The sequence below is a fragment of the Culex quinquefasciatus genome, chromosome 3 (assembly GCF_015732765.1).
Source record: "Culex quinquefasciatus strain JHB chromosome 3, VPISU_Cqui_1.0_pri_paternal, whole genome shotgun sequence".
Classification (NCBI taxonomy): domain Eukaryota; kingdom Metazoa; phylum Arthropoda; class Insecta; order Diptera; family Culicidae; genus Culex; species Culex quinquefasciatus.
This window is the reverse complement of record NC_051863.1, coordinates 69,335,629-69,360,302: the sequence shown is the minus strand read 5'-3', so window position 1 is coordinate 69,360,302 and position 24,674 is coordinate 69,335,629. Positions and strand designations below refer to the sequence as shown.

At 39.4% G+C, this 24,674-nt stretch overlaps 3 protein-coding genes across 5 annotated transcripts in view; 1 reads left to right on the top strand and 2 right to left on the bottom strand.

Moving 5' to 3' along the window:
* The window catches only part of LOC6040159 (GATA-binding factor 2), a 32,197-nt gene extending 26,951 nt beyond the window's left edge, over positions 1-5,246 (bottom strand). Inside the window, exon 1 of the mRNA XM_038266055.1 lies at positions 5,192-5,246. The gene's annotated coding sequence lies outside the window, so the exon portion shown is untranslated. The remainder of the gene's footprint in view (positions 1-5,191) is intronic.
* Positions 5,247-5,530: 284 nt separating this feature from the next.
* The window catches only part of LOC6040165 (thialysine N-epsilon-acetyltransferase), a 62,341-nt gene continuing 43,197 nt past the window's right edge, over positions 5,531-24,674 (top strand). Inside the window, exon 1 of the mRNA XM_038266057.1 lies at positions 5,531-5,741. Coding sequence (XP_038121985.1) covers positions 5,628-5,741 — 114 coding nt within the window. The 5' untranslated portion in view covers positions 5,531-5,627. The remainder of the gene's footprint in view (positions 5,742-24,674) is intronic.
* Positions 13,487-24,674, bottom strand: part of LOC6040162 (box A-binding factor) — a 44,490-nt gene continuing 33,302 nt past the window's right edge. The window contains exons 3-8 of one of the 3 annotated variants that reach the window (XM_038266048.1): positions 23,430-23,643; positions 23,226-23,358; positions 19,388-19,572; positions 16,445-16,609; positions 16,162-16,336; positions 13,487-14,964 (exon numbers count right to left, since the gene is read on the bottom strand). In XM_038266048.1, the coding sequence (XP_038121976.1) occupies positions 14,237-14,964; positions 16,162-16,336; positions 16,445-16,609; positions 19,388-19,572; positions 23,226-23,358; positions 23,430-23,643 (1,600 nt within the window). In that variant the 3' untranslated portion in view covers positions 13,487-14,236. Of the gene's footprint in view, positions 14,965-16,161; positions 16,337-16,444; positions 16,610-18,918; positions 19,017-19,387; positions 19,573-23,225; positions 23,359-23,429; positions 23,644-24,674 lie in introns of all 3 variants that reach the window. The other 2 variants (XM_038266049.1, XM_038266050.1) reach the window with 2 other exon arrangements.

The following is a 24,674-nucleotide window of genomic DNA, read 5'->3' as shown; positions in this document are numbered from 1 at the left end:
CGAAAAATTCAACGGCTAATGTCACATTCTACTGGGAAATTGCCTTGACGAAGATTTCATGACAACAGGCCCGTATCCAGGATTCTTCAATGGGGGGTGTTTCCTCCCATAAGGCGTTAGGGGTGTATGTGTGTTATAGGAAAGGCGTATATAGTCAACAAATGAGTATCAAAAAAACGTGAAATTTGCTTTATATATTGTAACAGTAATGCTCAAAAAATATCTAAACATCAATAAGTTCATGAAAATATTGTTATTCGTGCATATATTATTGATGTGATATATGTGATTGAAAATATTGAAATAACGTTATTGCATCCTTAATAGTTTAGATTGTTTTTTTTTTTTCAATTAATTTTTTTATCATCAGCAATTTTTTTGCCCCCAAATTTTTCGAGAAAATTTTAAAGGAGAGCCTTTTTTACCAGTACACAACTTGAGCCATCCCAGACCAAATCAATTTAAAATGGAAATCAACTCGTAAGATCTATGCGTTTTGGCTTTCGTCGTTTTTTTTTATTTTTCTTAAATATCATGAGCTTATAGTTCGTGTTTTAAGGAACAAGTTTGCCGAAGACATCAGTGATATTTGTTCGTACCAAAACAAAAAAATAATATTATTAGGATTTTTTGTTGAGAAGTATTTTTTTAACCCTCTACTACCCAAATTTTTTTTTCGAAAATATTTATTTTTCCCATGTTCAGGAGGTCATTTTGAGCAACTTTTGTTCTACGAAAAACTTTACTTCTCTTGTTTTATGTTTTTCTTGTTTCATTTTTAGTATTTTAATTTGCATTTATCTTGTTTAGTTTATGTTTGTTTTTGGTAGTATTTGGCCTACTCTACCACCTAATATAATTACATTTCGCCTATCTAAATTTTTCATGATTTTACAGTCACTTTTCAAATTTTTTGCATGTTTTTCACATTTTCTGCTATAGAATCGCACCATCATCATTTAAATTGTAAAAAATGCATAGAGGCATAGTCTGGGTCACTACAAAAATTACTGCATACTTCTTTTTACTGAAAATATAGGAAATGTTAGTAAAAAACATTGCCAAAGTTGACCCCTAAAAAATGACATTTTTAAAAACATTGGCAAAGTCACATAAAACAAGTTTAACTTCTAACCCTGAAATTTTCTAAAATTTTAAGAGTTCTTCTTTCCAATGCTTTTTAAGATCAAAAATCGGTTGGAAAATTGATTTTTGGCGATTTTTTAGATCTAAGCCCGTCTAAAGGCGGGGTTAGGTTGTAGAGGGTTAATCAAAGTGTTTGGACAGTGAAAATCTATGCTCCACAACAATAAAATTGCTTTTAAATTTGTCTCAGTGGCCACAAAGTTGAAATGAAAAAAATATATCAAGCAGAAATAATGTTTTTCATGGCAAATTAGTATTTTCAACTTGTGAATAAAAAGATAAACATTGAATTTGCGTCATAAATCTAATTTCTAACGTTATTTAACATGAAACACTATTTCATGAAATCACAACTCAAAGTTTTGCAATATTTGAAGTGAGTTTTTGAAAAATGGTTGCATTCTTTGGGTGAATTTCATAGTTAGACAAAAATAATTTTTGTTGCCCAACATATAAGCAAACAATATTCCTAGTTGTGAAAGCTTCATAAATAAAAAAAACATTGATTTGTCCGTGCAACTTTCCATAGAAGTTTGACAGCTGCCCATATAATTGCTTACGAGGCCATTTCACGAAGCGGAACACCACTCGAAATCGACTTTTTCAGAACATGCTTAAAATTTAGGGGAGCTGTTTATCTTATTGAAACATGCAAAAATCCCTTCTTTTTTCCCTTCTAGTTTTACGATTTTCACCTATTTTTTAAATTTAGTTTTCAAATGGTTATATCTTGGATACAAAAAATAATAGAGCAAAACTCGACTGCTTTTTAAAGAAACGCTGAATTATATTGCGTCATCAAATTTTTGATTCGAATCAAACTTTACTTGTTCGGGCAAAATGAAATCTCATGTGAATTTCAAACGTATAAGCTTGCAGTAGTAGAATTTACCTACATCGATCCATGCAACATTTTTTTTAATTGCTCAAAATGCTGCCATGTTTGATTTTAATCAAAATGATGACGATGAATTGAATCAGCGTCAAATTTCTTTCATAAATAGCAGTCGAATATTGCTCTATCATTTTTTGTTCCCACAATATTTGACAAAGTTTTTTTTTTAATTGGCGTAAATCGTAAAACTTTGGGGCAGTATAATGATAAACAGTTTCGCCAAATTTGGATTTGGATTTGGATCTGGCCGATAACGATCTAAGTAACTATTTTACTTAAAATCCAGAAGGGCCTATTCAGTTATTCCAAGGCTTTATAATAAAAATAGCTGACCGTTTTTAGTGACATTTCGATTTTTCTCTGTGTGTTTCTATCAAATTGTCTTATTAATTTTTTCAAAATATTTTTCTTATGGCGTATCTGGTAAAAGTTGAGTTTTTGTTTTGGCGACAACAATCAAAGTATTTTTTGAAATATTTTTATGAGGGCGTATTAACCCCTTCCTGCTCATAGCAAAATCGAGATTTTTACGTTTATCACCATAACTCGTAACTAAACCGACCAAATTGGATGAAATTCTAATGGTCATAAGCTAACAATCTATATAAACTAACGCAAGTTGAATCAGGTTGAAAACATGCATGGTTGCAGAGAAATTTAGTTTTGAAGACAAAAATTAGTGGTGCTCTGGAGTAACCATGGGCGTTATAGGGTTAAGCTTTTGGTTAAGCTAAACTTTAGTTTTTTTGAAGGCGTCAACGATTCAAGTTTTTTTTTAAATATTTTCTTGAGGGCGTATTTAGTGAGAGTTGAGTTTTTCGGTGGCCAATCAATTTTCAATATTTGTATGAGGCGCATTTAGTGAGAATAAAGTTTTTCTCTTGGTGTCAATGACCAAAGTATTTAGTAAATGTTAAGTTTTTCTCTTGGCGTCAACGATGAAAGTATTTTTTTTAATTTTATTAAGGCGTATCCAGTGGGAATTAAGTTTTAGTCAAGGCGTCAACGATCAAAGTTTTTTTTTATATTTATTTTATGAAGGCGTATTTAATGAAAGTTGAGTTATTTTAAAGGCGTCAACGATCAATGTTTTTTTATATTTTCTTGAGGGCGTATTTAGTGAAAGTTTGGTTTTTTCGAGGCGTCAGCGATTAAAGTTTTTTTTTAATATTTTCCTGAGGGCGTATTTATTGAAAGTTGGGTTTTTTCAAGGCGTCAACAGTCAACAGATTTTTTTCGAGGTATTAGCGAGCAATGTTTTTTAAAATTATTTTTATGAAGGCAATACGCCGAGCGAGAGTTTAGTTTTTTTTTTTTTTTTTCAAGGCGTCAACGATCAAAGTATTTATTTATTTTTTTCTTGAGGGCGTATTTAGTGAGAGTTGAGTTTTTCGGTGTCCATCAATGATCATTTTTTTTTTATATTTTTATCAGGCGCATTTAATGAGAGTAAAGTTTTTTTCTTGGCGTCAACGATGAAAGTATTTTTTTTTTATTAAGGCGTATCCAGTGGGAATTAGGTTTTAGTCAAGGCGTCAACGATCAAAGTTTTTTGATTATTTTTATGAAGCGAAAGTTCAGTTTTTTTAAGGCGTCAACGATCAAAGTTTTTTTTTAATATTTTCTTGAGGGCGTATTTAGTGAGATTTTTTTTTTTCAAGGCGTCAACGATCAAAGTATTTATTTTTTTTTTCTTGAGGGCGTATTTAGTGAGAGTTGAGTTTTTCAGTGGCCATCAATGATCATTTTTTTATATTTTTATGAGGCGCATTTAGTGAGTTTTTTTATTTTATTAAGGCGTATCTAGTGGGAATTAAGTTTTAGTCAAGGCGTTAGGGGTTTAGTCAAGGCGTTAGCGTTTTTGTCGGGGCGTTAGGGGTGTAAGCCATTTTTTTCCATGGGGGGTGTTGAACACCCATAACACCCCCCTTAGATACGGCCCTGCATGACAACCACAGAAACGCGGTTTGCTCAAAATATTTAATTTGGCATAGTAGCCAAATTATTTATTAATATTGCACTCCACTCTCTTGGTTCCCTAATTTGTGGCTGTAGGAATATTTGGCAAATTTAAAGGAAATAGGGACCGATAGTGTAGGGGTAAAAATGGTTGCCTCTCAGCCAGTCGGCCTTTGTCTGATCATGCCTTCCGTCGGAGTAAATGTTGGCCCCAGTCTAACGTAGAGGTTAGGTCGTTAGCTCAGTCCAGGTGCAGGAGTCGCCTCCCTGGGTCCAGCCACGTATATTTGGCGTACAAGGATTTGATTCTAACTCCATCCAATTTGAAAACTTGATCACATCTTATTGAGCTAAATATCACTGTATTTCATTTGAAAACGTTTTTTGACAAGCTGGAATCAAATTTCTTTGTGCAAACATTTAGTGCTCGTTGCAAATTTATTGCGCGCAGTTCTCCTAATTGGTAACCTTCTTTACATATATATTTTTTGTTTTTCTTAATTGTAACTTTGTTCGATTCGAAACTCGCTATCTGCTACACAGCATGACAAAAATGTGCATTTCTAGATAAGGAAAAATTCGGGTACGATTCCTTCTCGCTCTTTTCAGTGCAACAACTTCTTAACGATATGCACGACAGGCGAGATCCTTTCGCTGCACTCTCTGCTGCACATGTGTGTTGCACCTAGCCCTAGCTTCGTAGTTGCACGCTGCTAGTGTGGGTGCGTTCCTGAATGTGCAATCAAAGTTATCAGTAAGGTACAACCGTTCCCACTTCCGTTCCCCGCCCGGTTTCCTTCTCTAGTTTGTCGACCACTTTTCAAGATATAGACAATCAGTGTGATTATATATATATAGATAAATGAGGCATTTTATCTCGCCGGTTTTCACCTTAACAAACAGATAAAGATGGTGTCCGCCACGATTTAGTTACTGTAAATAACATTATCAAACTTATTATCTTATAATACTATCGTAGATATTCATTACAATATTTTCAGTCCTTCTTTTTTGCCCCGGCCGGTCGGAATTCAATTTCAATTTTCTGCCAGATATGGCCAGTCGTGGCAGGGAACGGAGCGCGATTAGAAGTTGCTCAACGCAGTGCGGTCCCACAGGGAGGAATCGGTGTGCCCCCGAAATAGTGTCCTTGCGGGAAGTGTGATTTTGGAGTAACGAGTTGAAACATACCTTACTTTGTGATAGGTGTTCTGCTGCTCAAACGATCCCAGAGTTCTTCAGGCACGACGTGTTTTCACTGCATTTCACTAAACTGTGACGGGAAATCAATTTCGTGATTATGTGTGGATACAAGTGTTTGATGAATTAATGTCTAATCCCCGTTACACTCATCAATTATGTCGAGGATTTCGAAATTCCGGCTCAAAGTTGATTTGTGGCCAGTCAAAAATTCTAAGAACGAAAAGATAAGTGAAGAAAAAACGCTATAATCCAAGAGTTTGATAATTCGTGGAATTAGAGCAACGGTGGAAACAAATCAAGTACAGCGGGGTGTTATCTATATCACGCCCAATCTTCAACTGTTGAGATAGTGTTACGTAGCTGTGGTGCTGATAAAAAAGAGTTTACCTTGTTGCGCAAACACCTTGCACGCACACCACGGCAAATGGGTACCACACAACAACGGTCTCTATGTTTAGGAGGGTCCTCCCCGCGCAATTGCTATCAACCGCAGCACACATCTGCCCGTTCTGTGAAAAGACCCAATGCGTGGTTCCAGGTAAGGCTTTATACCCTTTATTATATTTTGGGTTTCGATTACAGACAAGCTTTATGATTACAAAGAAAAAATACTAATTTTAGTGCAAATGTTTGGAAATCTTTTAAGTCGCCCCCTCAAATTGAGTCAGAAAAATAAGAAGTAAAAAATAAACAATAAAAAAATGTTCATTTTGTGGACATAAGACATGAAGTTTGAAGAAGTTCTTTTCTTAAAAACTCAGCATGATTTGCCAGAACATATCTAAACGGCTTGTTAAAAGGTCCTATAAAAATATATTTTTTTAGCCCATGAAGAGTATCGGGTCCAAATTAAAAAATCCAAATTTGAAAATCTTAAGTTTAAATGACAGAAACTACTTTTTATACTTCTTCAATAGACACAAAAAGTCCTCACCTGATTCAAGGATAGGCTCTATTTATATTTTGAAACAAAATGTAGTTCATGCGTTTTATCATTTATTGAACTAATTTTTCTAATATTCGACTAATAAAGCTTAAATTATTTTGCTGATTTGCTTCTGTTTTATCAGTTTACATTTTAATGAATTTTATATCAAAGCAAGATTCAACAATCTTGTTCAGCCAAAATTAGTAAAATAGTTTGAATTTTCGGCGACAATTAGCCCATTCAAAATATTTTTCATGGTTTTCATCTCTCTTGTCAAAAACTAAATTAAAAATCAATAGGCGAAAATAACACAATTGGTAAAGAAATCGAAATTTTTATTCAAAAAAAGATCAGAAAACAAAAAAGGTGGTATTTATCCACGTGGCAGTGCGTGGCCGAATGGTTACGCTGTCCGCTTTGTAAGCGGATGATTCTGGGTTCGATTCCCATCTGCTGCAACCTTCCATCGGATGAGGAAGTAAAATGTCGGTCCCGGCCTTGGTTGTTAGGCCGTTAAGTTATTCCAGGTGTAGGAGTCGTCTCCATGCCATAAGTACAAACAACACACCAAACCAAACCTACTCCGGTGGAATCGCTGGCGGCGGTTGGACTCGCAATCCGAAGGTCGTCAGTTCAAACACTGGGGTGGAAGGTTCCTTGGAGTAGAAAGAGGTTTGGGTGCTCTCCCCATTCAAGCCTTCGGACTCCTAGGTTCGAGCAGAAACTTGCAATAGAGACCACAAAAGACCCGGGGGTCGTTAATGTACATACCATACCAAACAGCTTAGAACACCATACGCGGTGCCCGTGCTGTATCAAGAAGGTTGTTCCATGTTGCTCGGTTCTGGGCTGCAGCTCGCCAGTCTCCTAGGTTGCAGATCTTTCTTAGGTCCGCCTCGATCTGATTACCCCATCGTGCACGCTGCGCTCCTGCTCTTCGGCCAGTGCCGCCATCCGGTCGCACGCGGTCAAAGAGCATCCTGACAGGATGGTCTTCGTCCATCCTCGCGACATGGCCGGCCCACCTGAGCCTCCCGATTCTCGCCAGGGTGACGATTGTCGGTTCTCCCAGCAGCGCGTGCAGTTCGTGGTTCATGCGCCTTCGCCACTCGTTCTGAGCTGTACGTACTCCACCGTAGATCGTTCGCAGCACCTTCCGTTCGAAAACTCCAAGGGCTCGTTCGTCCTCTTGCCGCAGCGTCCAGGTCTCGTGGCCATAGAGGGCAACCGGTCTAATCAGTGTCTTGTACAGGGTCAGCTTCGTGGCGCGTTGCACTCGATCAGATGTCAAGGTTTTCCGTAATCCAAAGTAGGCGCGATTCGCGGAGTGGATACGAGTCCGGATCTCTAAGCTGGTGTCGTTGTCGGCCGTTACCAGCGATCCCAAGTACACGAATTCGCTCACCTCCTCCAGCACATCGCCATCCACAGCTAGAGGGTGAGTCTTGGGGGTCAACGTCCTTTGAGCCCTCTCTTTCATGTACTTTGTTTTCGTCGTATTCATGGCCAATCCAATTCGTCCTGCTTGCGTCTTTAAGGCGGTGTAAACCCTTTTCACCGTCTCTAGGTCTCTCGCTATAATATCAATGTCGTCCGCATAAGCAAGAAGTTGGACTGTCCTGTTGCAAATCGTGCCTCTCGTGTCTATACCCGCTCTTCGCACAACTCCCTCAAGTCCGATGTTGAACAGCGCATTGGATAAGCCGTCACCTTGTCGTAACCCTTGATGCGATTGGAAGGGGTCCGCTAGCTCCCCTGCCACTCGCACGTGACACATCACACGATCCAAGGTAGCCTTGATCAGCCGAGTCAGTTTGTCCGGAAATCCGTTCTCGTGCATGATCTGCCATAGCTGTTTGCGGTCGACTGTATCGTACGCTGCCTTGAAATCGATGAAGATGTGATGTGTGGGCACGTTGTACTCACGGCATTTCTCGAGGATCTGCCGGAGCGAGAAAATTTGGTCCGTGGTGGCCCGAGCGCCAGTAAACCCCGCTTGATAGGGGCCCACGAACCTCCGTGCGTACGGTGTCAGCAGACGGCAGAGGATCTGGGAGAGGATTTTATAGGCCGCGTTGATAAGCGTGATGCCGCGGTAGTTGCCGCAGTCCAGCTTATCGCCCTTTTTGTAGTAGGGCACACGACACCATCCATCCATTCTGCTGGTAGTTTCTCCTCCCTCCAGATCTTAGAAATCACCAAGTGGATCGCCCTCGCCAACTGCTCTCCTCCATATTTGAAGAGCTCACCGGGTAACCGATCTTTACCGGCGGCCCTGTTGTTCTTCAGCTGCCTGATCTCCTTCTTCACCGTCTCCAGATCAGGTGCCGGGAACTGTTCGTCGGCAGCGGGCGGTCCAAGTTGGGCTTCAAAGCCGTCTCCATGCGCTACATCGCCGTTGAGGTGCTCGTTGAAGAAATGCTGCCACCTGTTCAACACCTCGCCTTTGTCCATAAGAAGGTTTCCCTCGGCGTCCCGACAAGTGTTGGCTTGCGGCGCATAGCCTTTGCGGGACCGGTTAACTTTCTCGTAGAACTTACGCGTCTCGTTCTGCCGGAACAGCTGCTCCATTTCGACGCGATCGCGATCTTCCAGCTGGCGCTTCTTGAGCTTGAAGACCGTTCTCTGCTGTTTCAGCGCTTGTTTGTATCTGGCCACGTTCTCATCAGTTGCAGCTCTCAGCTTCACCGCATAAGCTGCTTTCTTCTCGTCAAGTAGCCGCTGGCACTCCTCGTCGAACCAGCGCTGCTTTCCAACTCGGACCGTACTACCTAGCGCGGCTTCAGCGGCACTGCCGATGGACGAGCATATTCTGCTCCATCCATCGTTGAGCGAGGCAGCGCCGAGTTCCTCCTCCGTTGGCAGGCTCGCTTCCAGCTGCTGCACGTAGTGCTGAGCCGCAGCCGTGTCCTGCAGCCGCTCGGTGTTGAACGGCGGTGGGAGCCGGCTCCGTCGTCGGTGATACGTCGTCGACAGTTTTGAGTGCATGCTTGCACCCACCAGGTAGTGGTCCGAGTGGATGTCCGCACCGCGGTACGTGCGGATGTTCCGTATGTCCGAGAAGAATCGGCCGTCGATGAGGACGTGGTCGATTTGTGTTTTTGTTCGTTGGTTAGGCGATGTCCAGGTGACTTTGTGGATGTCTTTCCGGGGGAAGAATGTGCTCCGTACCACCATACCGCGGGAGGCTGCGAAGTTGATGCACCGCTGGCCGTTGTCGTTCGTGACGGTGTGCAGGCTGTTCGGCCCGATCACCGGCTTGTACATCTCCTCCCTTCCTATGCGGGCGTTCATATCTCCGATGACGATCTTGACGTCCCTCTGCGGGCAGCTGTCGAACTTCTGCTCCAGCTTCGCGTAGAACGCTTCCTTCTCGGCATCGGATGATTCCTCGTGTGGGCAATGTACGTTGAAGATGTGATAGTTGAAGAAACGGCCTTTAATCCTCAATCTACACATCCGGTCGTCGATCGGCTCCCAATCTATCACACGACTCCGCATCTTGCCAAACACTATGAAGCCGGTTCCAAGCTTGTTTTCGGCTCCGCCGCTCTGGTACATGGTGGGCTCCAAAGCATCATCCTCCCACATCTTCGCTCCCTTCCAGCACATCTCTTGCAGCGCTACAACATCGAAGTTGCGGGGTTTGAGCTCGTTCAACAGAGCGTACTCATACCCATCGAAACGTAGCGATCTGCAGTTCCATGTTCCGAGTTTCCAATCGGTGTCCTTTTCGTGCCTAGGTCTATGCCGTTTGTTCCGGATCCTTATTCCTTCTTGATTGTTCGTAATGGTTTTGATTTCGGTATGCAGCCGGATTGGGGCTGCGATACCTAGTCTCGGGGTGGGGCTGCCACCTTGAAGCTACCGAGACCCAGCTCCGGTTTTCTCTCGACACCGTAACGGGGGCCTTTCTCTCGAGGCCTAACGGTATAGCTACACCCTCCGAAGAGGATGGAGCCCCCCTTCCCTGTCAGCATACTACCATAGTTCCCACCGGGGTTGGTTACCCGATCTCTCCAATGGTTACTAGTATCCCGGCTAGCGCCGCGGGGAGGCCAGGGTATCGGAGTTACTGGACAGGAGGCTAATGGACCACTTGGTGGGTCTATTTTATTCCTGCGGTACTCGAAGTACCTATGGTACGCCATGTCCAGTCGTTCGCCAACCAATGTGGATGGTTTGATTTTTTTATTTTTTTTTTTTTTTGGGAATCATCCACCCAAATAATCAAATATCGTTAAAATTAAACAGGACTCAGAAAAAAAATCTAAAATATGTTTAAGAGGTGATTAAAAAGATAAAAAATCCTCTTTATTTTATTTTGAACAAAACAAAGCTCAATTCTTTTAATTTCTTTTAAAATTATACCTTTCAAATAAGTAGTGGTAAATTTTTTACCTCAGCGTATGAAATATTACTAATTAAAGTTAGTTTCTAAAAAACTAAATATTCCGAACAATTCTTCAAATGGTTCATGTTCATATCAAGCTTTTCAATTGAAAACTAATAAAATTTACTTAGGGGAAATTCTCGTATGTTTGGCAGGTTAAGCACTCGCTCCTAACTCCATCCAATTTGCTGATTTTCACTATTTAAACAACTAATTTTGCAAAACTTTTGGTAGAAACTTGCTTGCTCACTTTTTATTGAGCTATTTATCACTCGAGTTCAGTTGAAAACGCTTTTAATTAGCTTTAATTGAATGTCAAAGTTCTGACCTGCCAACATTAGAGACACGCTGGAATTAGATGCTGTTCCCCTAAATAATCTTTACTGTCGTTCTACGCACAATTGTCCCATGTCATTTTTGGACGATTTTGACTTTTTGACATTTTTAAGTTTAGTTTGTGGTATGCTTTTAGAAAAACACATAAAATCTAGTACTTTGTTCGGAAACTCATCAAAAACAACACCAAGTCTGTTTGTTACACTTCTACTCATTATTGTCCCACCAAGTATTTTCTCTCATAGAATCATTAGTTAAACGAAACATTATGCCTTGTTTACCTATTGTACAGAAAGAGGATCATAAATAAGAGTGATAAACTACTAACTGGGGCGATTAGGGACACATAGGACGTATAGGAACCCACGGGACGACTATGCGTAGAAACACAGAAATCGGTAGAAAAATTTCAATAGCGTTTTTCTCAGTTGCACTTTTTTGAACATGGGACAATTATGCTTAGAACGGCAGTTTATGATTTAAAAATGATTTATGATTGATAAACTTCAAGAATTTCACGCCGTCCACGAAATCGTCAAAATTCACTAACCCTATATTAGTAAATGAACAAAGGTATTCACTTGCTTAATTCTACAGTAGTTCGATTATTTTTATTCCTATTTGAAATCGTCCGCGAAATCGTGAAATTTCATTGCCCCTAATTTTTACGTTTGTTTATCCTAAGGTCTTCAAAGAAACTTCGGGTACCCGAACAGACGGTAATTACTAAATTCATGCCATTTCCATAACAAATACTGTTAAAATAACAGAAATTGTTATGGAATATTCTTTCAAAATCCATTTTTGCATAAGAGTTCAATAACAGTTTATGTTATCATAACAAAATTTGTTATTTGTCTGATATTGATTGAAAGCCATAACAACTAGAGAATAACATTTTTTGTTATGGAAGAATATCTCTAACTGTTATTGGGATGATCGGATTAGTTGTTAAAATAACAAAAAATAATAACAAAAATTTGTTCGAAGAATTACTATAAATGTTATTAGTCTGTTATTACAATAACAATCCAATAACAAAAAAATCATAACGGCGAATAACAAATGTTGTTATTAATAACGTAAAATGTTATTGGCCTAGTATTTTCCAATATAAAAAAATGTTATTCCCGCGTTATTTCCGTCTGCTCGGGTAGTCAAATCATGGATATTAATTAAATTTCGTTTTCTTGAATAAATTCAAGTGGTTGCTTACCTGTTACGTAACCAAATTGTTATTCTCGATTCTCGACCATCACCATTTTGGGTTACACAATTTTTAGGCTGTCTCAATGTTCCCCACCCCTTTTACCCCATGGGTAACAATGAGACACTTTATTTTTTCTTCATTGAACTTTTCAAAATCTGTGGCAATCTTCCTAACATTTTTGGCACATTTATTGAGTCTTAGTTTCATTAAACAAAAGATATTAATCTAATTTAGAGATCGGATCGGTCTCATATTGTGGTTAGAGCTAGAACTATTTAATAGAATGAAAATGCAACAAAAAGCTCATTACAGAACGCTGATGAAAAAAAATAAAAAAAAACCATTGAAAGTTAAAAAACCAAAAGTGTCTCATTGATGACTACTCTCCCCTTCTATCCAGGTTTTTAAGCGAAGATGGCGTTCGAATGTTGAACGTCCGAAATGTCAAAATCGCGCATTAGCACCAACATTAGAAAAAAAAGGCGGCTGTCATGCCATGGCACACTTTTTTCGTAATGCTGGTACCACTGCGTGATTTTGACATTTCGGGCGTTCACCATTCGAACGCCATTTTCGCTTAAAAAACTGGATAGATGTTTGGGTCAAATTTGAGTTCAACAACAAGTAAGACAAAAATATTTATATTTTTGGTGATTCAGTTGTCCGAAAATCATCCGAAAATAAATGCTTGCACGGACTTTGGATAGTTGAGTCTAAACTGTATCATTGATTGTTTACGCTCCATACTAAAAATATTTGTTTTGCATGGAAATAGTCCACGTGATTTATGGATGGTCCCAAAATACCTTAAAATGGTATAAAACCAAATTTGTCCTTGCATTATCCGTCAGACCAATTTAAAAGGGTTACGGAATACCACCGAGGAATATTGATCTCTTGTTCTTTACACCTGCTTGGGTTTGATGATCAAAAACAGCGACTAAGAGACGTTTCAAGGAATAAAAAGCACAGTAGGAAGAGAGCAAGCAAGTTTTCATCTAAAGTTTTGTTAAATAATCTGTTTGAACATCGAGAAACAGCAAATTTTATGGAAATATGACCAAATCCTGAACCTGCCAAAGTTATGACAATTTCTTGTTGCTTCATTTACTAAATCATAAATTTATTCAAGCATTTTTGTGGTGGTGCTGCTAGAATTACTCATCATTCTACGAATGCGATGGTGTGCAATGTTTCAACCAGACAGCCAACATACTCCACCAAGCGCCGTCGAGCCGTCGGAGAGGCGGGCATTCCGCTTATCATAGATTAAACATTTGCGTTTATATCCATATTTCCTCACACGATCACGACAAAACTACACCCAAAACGAGTCCAACTGGGACTCACACACACACTAAAAGGCGCGACCGCGACAAGTGTTTTCTTTCGACATTTGCGAAAATACGAAGAGTACACGCTATAAAACCAGTTTATTTCATAAAATTTAGATCTACTTTAACAGGTAACGTAAAATAACAATGTTTAAAATTAAAAAGGTCATGCATCTGATTGTCAAACGATTGCTAAAACTAATTAACATGATTCCGCCAGCTTTGGAAATTTACATTGATTTGTTTTCGGTGGAATCATTTGCTTTATATCAGTGGAAAGTTTACGAAGTATTTTTCATGAGTTAGAGAGCCTTGAAGCAAGTACCAAAACTATTAACGCTATGGTCTTATGAGGTAACTTAACAAATAATCCCTCGTTTTAAATCTAGTCGCACGATTTAATTGGAATTATTTACATGATTGGTTTACCAAAATATTCTTTAAATTCTAGAGCAGCTGATTAGATGATACACTCGTTCTCGTGCAGTTGTCGTAAAGGTGTTCATATTCTGTTCTAACACTAAGTGCTCTCGTTACTTTCTAGAAAGTGCATTAACGATTTAAAATGTGTTCTAACTGCAGCAGTCCCTATCTCTTGCTAAAGTGCACTTATTTTTACAGTCATGTTGTATTTTTTGGAAGAGAAAGAAAAAGCTCGCCTGCCGGATAGTACCGAACAGTGATGAATCATCACAAGAGGAAAGATTCAGTCGTTAGCTATTCAAATTAGTCTTTTTGGTTTTGTCTGCGTTTGGCTTCTGAGCATGAGATTCAAGCGAAATATCTAATGTTTCGTTGTTTTTTTTCTGCATTTTGTTCCTTTCGCAGCATCCTAGCTGGACATGGAGACGACCGTGGGCCGCGTGATGTTGTGCTTGCTGTCCTGGAGTCCCTCGGGAGATTGATGGTCATTTTCGTCGGAAATGGACGGACTTCGGCTTTGGCTGTGCATCAGCTGTTGCTGCTGCTGCTGATGTTGATGCTGCAGTTGCTGCTGAGTCTGCTGCTGTTGGTGATGCTGCTGAACAACCTGTTGATGCAGGGCCTGATGGTATGCCTGATAGTGTCCCACCATCGGTTCCATCTTTACGATCGAGTTCAGCCCGTGCTGATCGACTCCACCGACCTCAGCCGACATCATGTCGTAGTACATGCTACTCGGTGACTCCGACGGACTTTGGTGGTACTTTGGACTCATTAGCGAGCCGTTCGATGAGCCGTTGTTGTTGTTATTGTTCAAATGATACCCCATCGGGCTCAACGAGGCCACGGCTGCCTGGTGTTGGTTAGTGGCGAGCGAAGCTGCTCCGAACGGGGCCATCATGAAGACACTCTTCTGCTGTTGGTTGTACTTGCTGGTGTTGACGATCGCACTCGTTGGAGTGCTCGTGATCGGTGACGGAACCTGCGGAGTGTACGCGAGGGGCGATAGCTGGTTGTGATGCGATGGCGACGATGCCGACTGGTGCGCCGGAGACAGGTTGCTGCCAACGCTCGACGGAGTGGACGTCGACTGAATGATGCTCGAGTGGGCGATCGATGCTTTGAGCGATTTGAGTTCTGAAATAATCAAACAAAGTCATAAGAACAAGCTTGTTGCATTGGAAACGAACCACGCGTTTACAAAGAGAGGAGAGCCACGTGCTCAACATTCAAGGAAAAATTCAAAAGAGAACAGAATAAGCTCAAAACAAACCAAACGAAGCTTTCGCTCGTAAAACTCCGAAAAGTAGGCATCGTTCATTCAGCTGTTCGCAACATGGCGATAAAAGTTTATTTTTTGGGTGGTGCTAGTTGAGAGCTTTTTGTGTGTTAAGCTTTGAAGAAGGATAGGGTGAGTTGGAGTAAAAATACTGTGTTAGAAGTGGAAGTGAAAGTTTATCTGATAATATAAAAAATGTTGATTTTTTGTGTGACATGTCTTTAAATTTGTTTATGTCTGGAAAACTTCAGTTAAAACAGATCAGAAATGTTTGGACTAAAAACAAAATTAAATACACTCGAACCACGATGGTTTGACACCTACTTTTGTCAAACTTGTTTTGATAGGGTACGTGAGCACCGTGTAAAAAGTGACAGTTCGTCACTTTTTAGTTTGACTTTGACCAACCAACGGGAAACAAACTAAAAAAGTGTCAAACGAAAAAGTTACCAACCACCGGGAGTGTAATAACACATTATGAAACCGAAAGGCAGAATATTTCTATCCCGGTTCCAATCAAGCTGTCAAAACTGGAAACCGAGCGACTAAACCTTGCAAGATTTAGATTGGAAAGGTTTTTACATATTTGTTCCCGGCCAGGTGGGAATAACAGGGAGAATACCATTTCTGGAGTTTTTTTTAAAAAAAGGTCCAATAAACCAAATTTTCAGTTTTTGCTTTTTAAGAGTTTTTAATACCCCTGACTCAAGTCGGTTTCAAAAACACCCAAAAAGCAAAAAACTGGAAATTTGGTTTATTGGACCTTTTAAATAAAACTCCAGATTTCAATAACAAATCGGCAATTATCCCAAATCCTGTTATTGCATTTACTTATAAAATCATTCCATGAATAATAGATTGATAACAAGTTATGTTATCATAACAAAGTTTGCTATTGATTGAAATTTTTGAATGAAATCTAATACCATTTTATGTTATTTCGATCATGTTTTGTTATCCGTTTGTTTTGTTTTTTTTGTTATTGTTAAGGCCGTTGCAAATATTTTTCAAAGTTTATGAAATTACCCTATATGATAACATTCGACAGTACTCACCATTGACAGAGTTTCCCAGTACGGACGAACTGTTGGAGCTGTTGTTATTATTGTTGGTGGTACTATTATTGTTATTGTTGTTGCTATTGCTGTTATTGCTATTGCTGCTCTTGGAGTTGGACGACGATGCCGTTCCATCGGCATTTTTGCTGCCCTTTGGTTTACGTTTGCGTGACTAAAATCAAAATGAGAACATTACACATCACATTACATGTGACCAGCTCTAATCGAAGACGGAGGTGGTGTGGTACGTTGCCGTAACACCAACAAACGAGTGAATTACCTGAATGTTGTCCTTCTTCATCGCCAGTGGTCGGTTCACGTTGTGCAGCTTGTAGTACAGGCCGCAGGCGTTGCACACCGGTTCGCCGACCTGGTTCCGCCGCCACAGGGACGTGTTGGTGGTGTTACAGTTGGAGCACTGCAGGCCAACGCGTCTCGCCGAGCTCTGGTGGGGGCAAGCCGGGTAAGGGGAGAAATATATGTTAGCATTTTATGGAAATTATATTCACTTGGTCTACGGTCAAGGAAAGCGCAAATTTAAAGTATTATTTGTATTATTATTAAGTATTATTTACTACTAACTGTTGATTTTAAAACAATAATATCAATGATTACTTTTAAACATCGATTAAATTGTAAATATTTCATATTTAAATTTATAGTCATTCATTTATTCAATTCGCTAACCTCAGGGATGAAGGGTTGCATTGAAAACTTGTAAAAAGAAGCAGGAAAAAGCATGACCAGAGTTTTTTTTTAAAAAAAAAGGTCATATAAGCTATTGTGTTTCATATGTTGTAGGACATACTCAGAAAATACTATAGATTTCTATTATGCCTGCTCCATTTCAATCGCATTTCCCTAACAAAATTGAAAAGTATTACTTTTTGATACAAGTGCTAAAAATGTATGCTTTTCAGCATTCAAATGGTCTTCGACACGGCAAACGATTAACGCTCTATTGCCGAAATCGATTTTTTTTATTTTTCCCTTGTTTAGGAGGTCATTTTGAGCAATTTTTGTTCTACGAAAAACTTTACTTCTATTGATTTATGTTTTTCTTGTTTCATTTTCAAGTATTTTAATTTGCATTTATCTTGTTTAGTTTTTGTTTGTTTTCGGTAGCATTTGGTCTATTCTACCACCTCATAACATAACATTGTGAATATCAAATTTTTTCATGTTTTTACAGTCACTTTAACAAGTTTTTGCTTATTTTTCACATTTTTTGCTATAACATGGCACCATTATCATTTAAATTGTAAAAAATGCGTAGAGGCATAGCCTGGAAGACTAGGAAAATTACTGCATACTTCTTTTCACTTAAAGTATACGAAATGTTAGTGTAGCACAGCCAAAGTTGACCCCTTAAAAAAATTACACTATAAAAACATTGGCAAAGTCACATGAAACAAGTAAAACTTCCAACCCATAATTTTCTAAAATTTAAGAGTTCATCCTTCCAATGCTTTTTAAAGATCAAAAATTGGTTGAAAAATTTATTTTTGGCGATTTTTTAATCGAAGCCTGTCTAAAGGCAGGGTTGGGTTGTAGAGGGTTGATTGATTTAAAAACTAAGGAAATATTTCAGTATACTTTCATATTTTAACATTGAAAATCAGAAGCATATTTTAGTTAATGTTATCATCACTTCAAAATTCAACGTCTTTGGAGATGTAGAAAAAACTAGTTATTCTTCTATAATTTTCTGTCGGAGGCTGTTCCTCAAGCAGGTATTAGACTATGACAATCAAACAAATAAACTCGCACGTTTTCGTCTTTCACAATTTGTTGAACTTGTAAACAAAGCAAAATGTATGCAGGTTGACGTTATTGCAAACTAATTCAAGCAAACAAACACAGGGAGCATTCTTTTATTACGTAATGCAGTTGGGATAGAAGGAGGGTTGAAGGCTGTGTTACGCTCCATACATTTTTTTTTAATTTGCGTGGAAATTTTGTTACGAGGGGAAAGAAGTTGAGTCAAAATTCCAAATTTTTGCGTTACGTAACGAAAAAGTAAGCAAAAAGTCAAGCTGTCCAAAAGTGCGAGTTTGTTTGTCATAGTCTAATACCTCCTTCAATAGAAACTGGTCCAATCATCAATGTCTTTGAAGCAAATTCATATGACATTTTCTTATCTTTTCGAAAAACATGTTTTTAGAGATGGTAAAGCTTGACTTTTACAGGTAAAATAAAATCACGTTATGAACAAAAAATCAATTTTATTGGAAATAGATAAAAAAGGGTAAACTTTTCGATTTCAACTTTATGAAAACTTAAAAGGACAAAATAATGATGCAGATCCAAATTAAAAAATACAAAAAACAAATTTGCCAAAAAATTTGCTCCCTTTTTGAAGGTTTGCTCATACATACATAAGTAGAAAAATTTCTTGATTTGTCGTGTTTTTCGTAATAAAAAGGTGAAGATAAAAGTTTGTTCATTTGAAAGTTTTTTTTCCTGCTGTTAATTAAAGATTCTGCTAATTGAAAACATCATTAAAATCAACAGTCTATTTACAGTTCAAATTTGCGCTAATCCAAGACTACTTCTAAAGTTAGGAACTGGGGAAGAAGGAAACTCTAAAGAGGGTGGAGATCAATGATGAAATGAGTTGCATGAGAAGGAAAAAGGGAGATGATACAGAGGGGGGAACGGCTATCACTACAAACTACAGGAAAATCCAGAGAAAAAGAATCCGCTTTCTTGCGCGGGTTCACGCGGAATGGGAGGTTCCGCTCGAACACCTACCAGTCTTCGGCTTTGCTTCTCCTCGGTGGTGCTCCGAGTGGTCAAGGTATTGCCGTAGCCATAGTTCTTATAGAGATCCCCGCCCTGATCTGCGGCCACTGCGGAAGAACAATTTGATGGTTGGTTTTTTTTGTCTCTCTCTTTTTTTTCAGCAGTAACTTTCACACAAAAAGGGAGGGGGGGTATTAGTTTACTATCAGTTAAAGAAAGTTCAAGTTCGCAGGACACTTAAGAGTTTGGGGGGTAGGTTTTGACGGAAGAAGATCAACGAAAAGTTCGGCCGGGCGGGGTTCATAAAGTGTTGCAAATTCAAGTTTTAGAAGCAAAATTCTTTTCCTCTTAATATCAAGCAAGAACCAATATCGATTAGCAGAACGAAATGAGGATGAGTTTTTGTTTGTGGGGAGGTTTTAAACTTTTGATAGAGGTATTAAGAAGTATAAGTAAAAAATGTGGCAGTTTGATTTACAGGTTCTTTTACCAAGCGTCTGGGCTGTTTGACCAGCGGCCGATTCATTCCGTTCATCTTGTGATACAGTCCGCACGCATTGCACAGGTAGTGTCCTGTTCCGTCCCGGCGCCAGAGCGGAGTCTGAATCGCGCCGCAATTGACGCATTCTCGTCCCTCGGTAAACAAGTCCGCATCAATGCCCACTTTTGCCAGGGGTGGAAAAATAGAGAAACAAAAATGAAAGACACAAACAATGATTGATATGATACAGAGCTATGAAGACGACAGTTCTTCGAAGGTATTAAAGTGGGAGAAAGCAGCAAATATTCACAGTTAGCTAATTAAAAGAGTTACAATTCGCGATGAATACCACCCGGCCCGACCGTTTCTTTTTACCACCCTCGGAATCATTCCGTTCCTTGTATCCTGCCAACTTGAACTTTCCAGCAGACCACATAAAGCACCAAAGAAAGTCCCGCATCGTCGTCGTCGTCGTCGTCGTGGTTGACGGCAGCTTAAGGAAGCCGTACCGTCGTCAGCTGATAAGAAGCGAACCCAATCAGACCCCGTGGCCTCCATGGTTGCACGAGTCGATGTCGAAATGTACAATAAACCACTTATGCGCACCCATTTGCGCACCGCTAGGGGATTCCGGGGAGACTTGGGCCTTTAAACCATAAGAAAATGTTCAAATCTGAAGATCTTGAAGACAGATTTTTTTTTAAAGAAAGCGTCCAAGTCCAACTATTTTTCAATTTTTAGTTGAAAAAGGGATTTTGAGATAAATCTAAATCAAAAAATGTATTTTTGTTTTCTCAACTCAAAACAGCCAAGTTAAATTCAACCCAAGAATCCCCTACAGACCGTCAAACAAGAAAAAAAAACAATGTGCGTTATTTGCCTAGACCTATGACGAGTGCGACAAATTATAATGTTTTGTTTTTTCTTCCTTCCCGAGGTTCTGGTTTTGCGTCGCCGTAGCCGTTTATGAGGGTCCATTGGGACCGCAAAAAATACACAACAGTAAAAAAGAAAGAAAAAAAAGTGCCACAAACGGGAAGTCCGACATGGCTAACATTAGCCAGGGAGGCCCACGAGGGTCGGAATTTCCGGTTTGGTTCGAGTTTTGGTTGGGTCCAACATTAAACAGAACAATGTTGGTATGATTTTTTGACGCATGACTAATAAGAAGGAAGTGCATGATGTGTGTACTGTTGTTTCGAGATAGTTACGGAATTTGGAGTTTCTCCCAAGGGAGACCCAGCAATTAACCCGCATAACGTCGTGCAGTGCACGTGGCGGTTGTGTATTGTAAATAAAAAAAGCAGATTGCTCTAAAAAATAAAAAACATTCATCAATTTTAAATACATATCCCAACACTATTTTTACAAAGAAAACAATTTTTTAGGAAATTTTAAGGTGAAAGGTAAAATTTTACTAGTCGACTCAAGTTTTTGAAGCACCTTTAAGAAAACCAAAAGCTTCCCTAAAATTTGAAAAAACTTCTAAAAATATAACTTTCAAAAAATGTAACCAAGAAAGTGTTTAACTTAAATGTGTCAAAAATCAAATGAAATTATTCGCTCCACAGCATTGCCCAAAGGCTTGATTTGATTTGAAGATTTGAAGATTTCACCCTTACTAAAAATCATGATTTTTTGAGTTCCAAATCTCACTTTTCATACGAATTTTTCAGTTCAACCCATATAACCATTTTTATGGTTGTAGTACCTGAACTCAAAAAATCGTATGAAAAGTGGGAATTGGAACTCAAAAAATCATGATTTTTGGTAAGGGTGTTGAAGATTTGAAGATTTGAAGATTTGAAGATTTGAAGATTTGAAGATTCGAAGATTTGAAGATTTGAAGATTTGAAGATTTGAAGGTTTGAAGATTTGAAGATTTGAAGATTTGAAGATTTGAAGATTTGAAGATTTGAAGATTTGAAGATTTGAAGATTTGAAGATTTGAAGATTTGAAGATTTGAAGATTTGAAGATTTGAAGATTTGAAGATTTGAAGATTTCAGATTTGAAGATTTCAAATTTGAAGATTTGAGCATATATAGATTTGAACAAAACGGTATTTATAGATTTTAAGATTTGAGAAATTGAATTTCAAGACATGAAAATTTGTAAAGGCAGGGGGTGCAGAATGGCCCGCCTAAGTAAAATGCGCCAAAAACCATAGAAAAAAACACAAATTTATGAATTCAGTGTAGTGGGCGCTGCTTCGCGATGTTCCCTTCAATGTTGTTTACTTGGTTGATGAAAATTTTTAGCTTAAAACTATTTTTGAGCCACTTTAAAAAAAAAAGTTTTTTCGACTGCTTTTCCAGGGTGTGGGGCAGAATGGGCCACCTTAGAAAAAAAGCCATTTCGTCTAATACAACGTTGAAGGGAGATAAGCAATGACTTAAGGGACCTTTCTAACATAGTTTCCATGAAGATAGACCACTTTTTAAAAAAAATAGCAACTTAGCAAAACAAACATTTTTGAAAATAATGTTAATATGCTGTAATAAGATATTATTTTTACAAATAAGCATCAAATCAACTAAAACATCAACTAATGTGGCAATTAACGTGATTTGTAAAGCTACCAGGAGTGAAAAAAAAACCATTTAGCTCAAATTTCGTAACTTTTGATTGTTTTTATAAGGCAGAATAGGGTGGTCCATTCTGCACCTAAGTGGATTTTAATTTAATACTTCCACCACCAAGCTTTTAAATGATTTGAAGTTTCCGTTGTTGTTACTTTACCTTGGTAATAACATCTAGTAACATTATAAACATTGAGCAAACTTTTTCGAACAATCCAACTTTTCAGAAAGCTTATTTAAAATCCTCGAAATAAACAGCATTTTCGTGGTTTTGTCAATAAATTTACATGTTTGACGTCCTTTATGAGAACCTTGCCTTGCCTAATACATTCTTAAGTCCAAAACCAAGGGTGGCCCATTCTGCCCCTAAATTTGAAGATGTCAAAATGATGGGAGAATCTCTAAAAAAGAATCATAAAAATTTACAAATGATCTAAGAAACAAAAATTAGCTAAATCTTTATGATTGATATTTGATTTTCAATCTTTCAGAAATATTGAATAAACAAAACCGAACACGAAGTTGCAACCATTCCAACTCAGGTTTTTGCACACCAAGAACCCACAATTACATAATCGAGCAATTAATTGAGCAAAATCACGCTCCATTGCAAGTCTCGTCCAGACCACGAAGAAGGCAGCCAACATCGTACATCATTATGAAACCACAAGCCTTATCGCGCCGAAAACGTGTCAAAAGAAGCTCCGCGCTGCTATTATTAACAAAACAGTACCAAAGAAGTTATTCTAAAATAAGTGCAGGAACAGAAAAAACCACTCACACAACCTTACCTCAATTAATGAGATAACAGAGGTTTTCCACACAAACAATTACTTAGCAGCAATTCCCACAGACTGAAAGTCACCTTTACCTGGAGCGAACTTATCACTGTTCCTCGTAACGTAGCCTAATATTCACACCCCGGGGAAACCATTTTGGTACGAAACACCTCGCAAAAACAAGTGCAGCGCGCCTCATTCTGGGTCACACCTATCGGTGGCCCCCGTCGACGGCCTGCGCGGGCCGAAAGGTTAGCCTGTATTTTCGTTCCGAAATTTGCATAATAACAACTTCAACCGACCGATCGACGTCAAATTTGGTGTGCATCGAAACCCTTGATAAGCCAAGTGCGGCGTCTCTCTTTGGTGCTTTCTGGTTCTGGGACTCTGACTTTGACTGGAACGCCCCCCGCCCCTAACCGGTTAGTTTAGTTTGTAGTTGATTACACTGCTGGGAACCAGGGGCCGCACTTACTTGCAGTGAGCGATGCCGCCGCCGAGAAGGCCGTCGTGGGTGTAACGGTGGTGGTGGAACGGCGACCGTTGCCGCCCGACGAACTAGACGTCGCGACGCTGTACGCCTCGTAGTGCGAGGGCCAGGAGTCGGTCTGTAAGAAGACGAAGAATTGAAAGATGAGATAAAGTACTCAATTGATCTGGGTTGCAAAAAGTCACTCACCTGTGGTCCATAGCTGGCGTAGTGGTTGGTGGCCCGTGCCGCCGCACTCGTGCTGGACGCAATCCGCTGGAACGCCGGCAGGCCACCACCCTTGAGGTACTCGTTCTCGGTGAGGCCGGCCACGCCGCCCGGCGACCACATGTGGGCCGGATCGTGCGTTGGGCTGCCGTTGAAGTACTGCATCGAGGCCGACGGGAAGCGGCTGTACGAAGGACTGCGGAAGAAAAAAACGGGGAAAGGACCACCATTAGAGAATTTCTGCTCTCCTTGCGCGCACCGCAAAACAAACGGGCTTGTTTGGGGATCTTCATCTTCAACGGACCCGAACGCTGAGTCGAACAAGCAAAATACTGCTGAATGGGTTGGTATATCAAATGAACGAATTGTTTCTGTTTGATGACTTTGGAAGCCGTTCAGTTCGTAGAGATTGAGCTAGCTTGTCACATCTTCATCACAACTTTAATAAAAATTAACAAAAAGCAAACATGCAAAAACCTAATGTTGTACATAACAAACTCACAAAGCCACAAATTGAAACATGGCCAAACTAGCACATGTGTCAAGTGTGCACAACGTCACAACAAGCCCAAGAATCCGCGTGCGCGACGCTTGAATGCTACTGAATTGTCAACGATGCGCGTTTTCTTCTGGAGGCTCCCAAAAGGAGGGGGAGGAGACGAACGGGGCCCACAGCTGGGACAGTGGCAGAGGACGACCAGACCAGCGTCAGTGGGTTCACAAATTTGTTTACATCGCGCTGCCCCAGAGTAGGTGGAAGTATTCGTAAACAACAACATCCTCTGTTCGGAACGGCTGCGACGCACGGTGTTGTGCACCGAGCTGGCGGGCTGACTGGTGCCCTGTCCATCACGAGACATGGCACTTGATGATCGAGAAGGGTAATTGCAGTTCAGGAAATGACCACCAATGATGATTGGTGGATGTTGTGAATTTTTCCAGTAAATCACAGCTGTGGCAGGTGTTTGTTACCCTATACATTTTACAATTTATGTGATTATTTGTAGTTCATATATTTTGAAAAAATTATTGTTTGTTTCTCTTGAAAATTAAAGAAATTTTTTGTTAAAAAAATGTGTGATAGTCAAACACCATCAATCATGAAAGGGTCAAACAGTATTGAATAATTTTTCAATTTACAATTAAGAGGTTATTCTTTTAACTAAAATCAAATTTTTAGTCAAAAACATTTCATTAAAAGAAAAAAAAGACTTTAAACGTAAAGGG